The 6,123-nt window shown below is 36.8% G+C and overlaps 1 protein-coding gene across 1 annotated transcript; it reads left to right on the top strand.

Moving 5' to 3' along the window:
- Positions 1 to 3,170: 3,170 nt before the first annotated feature.
- Positions 3,171 to 4,121, top strand: LOC114623468 (olfactory receptor 9I1-like). The gene has a single exon (XM_028770140.1). It carries the CDS (start codon positions 3,171 to 3,173, stop codon positions 4,119 to 4,121), a length of 951 nt encoding a protein of 316 aa, XP_028625973.1.
- Positions 4,122 to 6,123: the final 2,002 nt, after the last annotated feature.

The following is a 6,123-nucleotide window of genomic DNA, read 5'->3' as shown; positions in this document are numbered from 1 at the left end:
AATATACATGAATATACACACATGGATATATATTTTAACTATACTAGAGTAATAATCATCAGGATAAGGTCCAGGAGTGAGGCAGTGTGACCAAGTGTGGAAAATTTCAGTTAAATAAAGACAAGCCTTGCTTTGATCAGGATGACTATTATCAGTAAATAGGAGGCATTTACTTTTGGGTGTTAGGTCCAACAGTATTATGTTTAAGTAATTATAAATCATGGTAGACGATCCCTATGTGCTATCAGTAAATTCAGTAATTACTAGCTGACAAGTGTACATGTTTTCAATAGTGTAAATATTGAGAAAATCTTTTCAAGAGCCTCAGTGAGCCTGCACTCCTCATCACAGAAAGCATAGCTTGTGAAAAAACTAGATTCCTTTAATCATCCTATGATCTGTCTCTATTCTTTTCACAATGCAAAATTTATAAATGAAGCCCACAGATGGGAAAGACTTCTAATATTTACTTAGTGATTTCTTATGTAGAGACCACAACCATGGAGCCTGAACAATTTCAAGAGTGCCTTCCAAAGAAGCTGACTGACTCATCCTAGGTCTCTCCTGCTGGATAGGGATAAAGGGAATAACACAGAAAAACATGTCCTATGTGGTATGGTAGGTTGCCCTGATTGGATCTCAAAGGAACTTTGTACACAAGAGTAGTTTCCACTAAGCTCTATTAAACCTCTGTTTTGTTTATACTTCAAGTGTGGTAATTAATAAGATCATGATAATCCTACAGATGTCTAGACTTAGTGGGGCCTCATTTCAAGTTTAGTTCCTAGTGAAATTCATCCATATGTGTGAAACAAGGAAATACAACAGGTATCCTTCCAAGCCACAAAGACTTCTGCTAGTCTCAAATCTGTAGACTACTAATTATTTGACTTTGAATATCCATTAACTTGTCTGGGTGTCAATTTTCTCACTAGCAAAATAATAACAATATTAAATCATAACACAGGGTATGGAAGAAAGCAAATATGTTCACAAATATTAAAATGTATGAAATTAGAGGTATTTGTTGAGTTAGTAGGCTTTAGTTGTATGGATTATATTTTCACAGTGGAAGTCTCATGTTGTCACACCAAATAAAATTCCAAGTTATGCTAATGGAATACAATTTATAAATGATCTAATTTGGATAATTACAGGTTTATTTGTATATTTTAGGGACTAAAAGAAAGTTCCAACCTGAAGTAGTGTGGAATTAGGAGTCAAATCAAATTATTCAAATGAAGAGGCACAGGGTTGTGAAAGCAGAGGTCTTAAATGTGGTTCCAAGCTCTTTCATGAATGAGGGCAATGGATGGGTAAGTAACAGAAATGTAGGGACAGATTCTTTCTAGACTGTCAATTATACAATTTTCTCTTTTGTAGAAAACATATTTGCAATCCTATAAAGGAAACATCACTTATAACATTCAAAGCCTATAAACAAGGTATAGAAATTTTAACTAGATTGGTAATAATATATGAACAAAGTAAATGAATGAGAAATTTTAATGGGGCATAAAAGAAAATAAGTGGGGAGGATTTCCCTACTATATTTTGTGAGAACACAAAGTTCTTTATCAATTATTGTCATAAAGTTGTATGTGTGTATATGCAGAAAGAAAAACAAATAGATATATAAATAGAAGGAAATATGTTAGCTAAATCTGATCTTAATATTGGCAAAAGGCTAACACTTTTTAGCTCTTTTTATGTTCTTGAAAGTGTTTTTCTCTATGTCCAGACAGAAAATTATGTTCAAAATTCCCTAATGATACACTGGTGATATTTTCTTATTAGGGATATGAAATTGAAGTCCAGAAACCTATATTTAGGTGAATAGATCAGGTGGATAGATGATAGATAGATAGATAGATAGATAGATAGATAGATAGATAGATAGATGGATAGATAGATAGATGATAGATAGATAGATAGATAGATAGATAGATAATATGAATGGAAAGGGAAATATAAAGAAGAAATCTAGAAAGAGGAGGAATAAGGAACAAGAAAGGGTGATATGGTAAAAGAAAATGTCTCATTCCTTTAACATGAAGAGCCTCTCTCTCTCTCTCTCTCTCTCTCTCTCTCTCTCTCTCTCTCTCTCCCTCCCCCCCCCTTCTTGAGTGTGTGCATATGCGCATTTGTGTGTGTGCATCCATGCACACACCCACCATGGTTTCCTGCTATGGAACCATGAAAAGAGAATACTTAAAGGTATAAAGAGAACAGAAAAATGCATGGAGGGAGAGAAAGGCCAGTAGGGGATCATAAAAATAAAAACAAGACATGATACCATCACACACATACTTGCTGTGTGTGTATACATGTGTATAGTACGGCATATATATGGCATAAGGAAATCGATTACTTTTAAATGCTAAGTAAATTATAACCAAGAGCAATTGAGACACAAAGAATTTACATAACTTGGCCAAAGGCTGTGAAGTATAAAATAACTACAAATTTGAACATATTTGTTATTATGATGTAACAAGCAGTGCCAAAATTGAAGTGTAATGTATTAAAGCACATGGCTTTGGATTTGGAGTGATAAAGACTGAGTTAAAATGAAGAATTTTAGTTACTAATACTAGAATAGATCATTTGTCTTGCTGAATAGTCATATAATATCAAAAACATGTGGATGTGCACTGTAAGGGATACTCAACATGAAGAGCCTACTCTCCATTTCCATTCTCCAGAAAGGCTTTGTGGAGTAAAGAGATCAAACTGATATCACTGTCTGAAGGCTACAACTAAGGTCAGTACACAAATTACAAAAAGCAATAGCACCCATGTCCAAGATGGGACATATTATGTTGAACTTTCAGTGAGTGGAGGGTCATATGTAAACCAGACACCTACATAGTAGACGTGAGAGTATTGAAATGGAGGAACAGACACCTTGGTATGTTCTAAACCTGAGGAGTATGTGCCTCTTAACTTTACAGAAATTTCCAAATGTACACCAGAATTAACCAGAAACAAATTTGAAAAAGCAAATATCTGTTGTATGAAATGAAGATTCAAGATTTCTGAAAACAATCTCTACAAATACTAACTGATGATAAATTTAATTTCCATCACGAAGAAAACAACTATAACTCAGTTGTGGTTTTCACAATTCACTCTTATCCTCTGATAAACAAACTGTCTACATGGAATCCATGGCTAACAATAATGTCACCACAGTAACTGAATTCATCCTAACAGGCTTTAATGACCACACCAAGTGGGAGATTCCCCTCTTTCTGGTGTTTCTTAGCTTTTATCTTGTCACTATCCTGGGAAACTTGGGCATGGTCATTCTTATCCGTGTAGATATCCAACTTCATATCCCAATGTACTTCTTCCTAAGCCATCTCTCTGTTTTGGATGCCTGCTATACTTCAGTCATCACCCCTCAGATCCTAGCCACACTGGCTACAGGCAGAACAGTCATTTCCTATGGTCGTTGTGTTGTCCAGTTCTTCTTCTTCACTATCTGTGCAGGTACAGAATGTTTCCTGCTGTCTGTGATGGCCTATGATCGCTATGTTGCTATTAGCAATCCTCTGCTCTACACTGTGGCCATGGGCCCTAGAAAATGTTGGAGTTTAGTAATAGGAGCATATGTCTGTGGAGTATGTGGGGCCATCCTGCGTAGCACATGCACCTTCTCTCTCTCCTTCTGTAAAAATAATCAGATCAATTTCTTCTTTTGTGACCTCCCACCCCTGCTGAAGCTGGCCTGTAGTGACACAAAAAATGTTGAAATTATTATTGTCTTCTTCGGGAATTTTGTAATTTTGGCCAATGCATTAGTCATCTTCATCTCCTACCTGCTCATCATCAAAGCTGTCATGAGAATGAAGGCTTCAGGGAGAAGAGCTAAGACATTTTCAACATGTGTCTCCCACCTCACTGCTGTGGCTCTTTTATTTGGGACGCTCATCTTTATGTACATACGGAGTGGTTCCAAAAAATCCCTAGAAGAAGATAAAGTTGTGTCTGTCTTCTACACTATTGTCATTCCCATGCTGAACCCACTAATCTACAGCCTAAGAAACAAGGATGTCAAGGCTGCATTCAAGAAGGTTACTGGTAAATGCCAGGTCTCCCACAGCATACAACACTGAGTGAGAGGCTTCTCATCTTAGAAAAGTTTTTCACTGTATCCTAATAGATACCAGCACTACATGCATGTTGTTCTCATGAACAGAGAGAAAGCAGACAAGTCATTACAGGCAAAGAAATATAGGAATGTGGTGAACTTTGTATCTAAATAATTCTGCAATGCTTTATTCTTGTCCCCATTCCTAACTTTCAGTTCATCCTGTCAGTCAGTCAACCCCTGCTCCCTTCTTATTCTTTAGAGAATCTAAGGCCCAGGGCTGCTTCACTTGACCCAAATTCTTAACACATTTTTCTGTTGGTTTTGCTCTTCTTAACATTACTATATTTTTATATCAAAAAATTTATCTCAGGATCTAATTGAACTAATTGCACTTTTTATGTTTTCCTCTTAATATGTCACCCAAAACTCCAAGAAGTATTGTACAGTGTCTTCTTACATGCTCAGATCAGGAAAAGTTGAAAATTCTAGTTAATATCTCATTATCCTTCTTTCATGTTAGTATGGTATCGTTAAGATGAAGTTAAGCAGTTAATTTTGTGAAGGATTCCACAAAGGCCAAACTTACATTCTGAAGGACACAAGACTTGCTACTGCTTCTAACAATAAAATCTAACTTATAAGAAGTTCTCACTAGATATTGTATTGCTACAGGGATTTTAATGAGCACAAAGCCATATATACAACTGAATCATACATTTCTCTGGGAACAGAGATTTCCTGTAAATAATTGTAACTCCTGCATGCATATAAAATGCATGTTTGCATTTCATAGTAACTCTGTCAAGCAAATTAATATTTGGTTAAATAAAAAATTTCTAACCAATAACTGTCCCAAATTGTGACACATCCCATGAGTAAGAAGCAATCACTGACACTGTTAATGACACTCAGTTATGCTTGCAGACAGGATGCTAGCATAACTGTCCAATGAGAAGATCTACTCAACAGCTGACCAGAACAGATGTAGAGACCACAGCCAAACATTAGATGGAGCTCTGGAAGTATTGTGGAAGAGCTAGGGGAAACTCTGAAGGACTCAAATAAAGTAGGGACTCCACAGGAAGAACAAGTGTCAAATAATCTGAACCCTGGAGTTTCCCAGAAACTGAAACACCAACAAAAGAGTAAGCATGTACTGGACATAGACTACCTACCCTGTACATAAATAGCAAATGTGCATCTTGTTCTTCACCCTAATAACTGAGCAGGATATGTCTGTGACTCTAGTGCCTGCCTAGGGATTGGATCACAATCCCTAACTGGGCTGCTTGGTAATGCCTCAGTGAGAGGTCCTGCAGTTACTTGATGTGTATTTGAGGAAAGGGATACCTGGGGATTCTCCCTTCTCAGAAGGGTAAGGTATGGGAAAAGAGGTAGGACTTGTGAGAGGGAGGTTGGGAGGAAGGGGACTGCTATTGAAATATAAATAAATAAGTAAATAAATGAATTAATAAATAGATAGAAAAATAAAAAGTGAAAAAGATTTCTATGTTGTAATTAGGAAACATTTCCTCACTTTCCTGTCAACTCTCTCAGCCATCCATTCTAACTTATGTCCATTTCTTTGTGTCAGATGCTGATCTCCAAGAACAATGTCTATCAGTGACCTCCAGGGATCCCCTAGACTAAGAATCGAATTGGAAACCCTAAATAAATTTCCTGTTTTACATTACGCTTTGCCCTTATTTACTCTTAGTGCTATAGCAGCATTCTCCTAGTCACAGTTCCTCCTACCATATCTCCATTTACTGAGGAATACACTTCTTGGTACAAACCTAGGGTACACCTAGATCTTTCATCTCAGTCTATACTGATTCTTTTCCTACTGCATCCTGCTTGAAGGTACCCCTCCTGCTAACACATTTCAGTGCTCTGGGAACTTAACCTCTTTGTTCAGAAAAGATACCTCTAGCTTTTTCCCACAGCCTACCTGAGATTTTCCTCCTAATCAGTCTCCATTATTTCTGCAACTCCCCAAAGCAGAAGCTGTCTCTGCTGAAGAA

Source organism: Grammomys surdaster, unplaced genomic scaffold (assembly GCF_004785775.1).
Source record: "Grammomys surdaster isolate TR1022 unplaced genomic scaffold, NIH_TR_1.0 198, whole genome shotgun sequence".
NCBI lineage: Eukaryota > Metazoa > Chordata > Mammalia > Rodentia > Muridae > Grammomys > Grammomys surdaster.
The sequence above is the reverse complement of the archived record's forward strand: the minus strand, read 5'-3'. Positions and strand labels throughout refer to the sequence as shown.

Excerpts from the sequence above, each read along its gene's own strand:
- LOC114623468 (XM_028770140.1), top strand. The coding sequence starts at position 3,171 with ATGGCTAACAATAATGTCACCACAGTAACTGAATTCATCCTAACAGGC.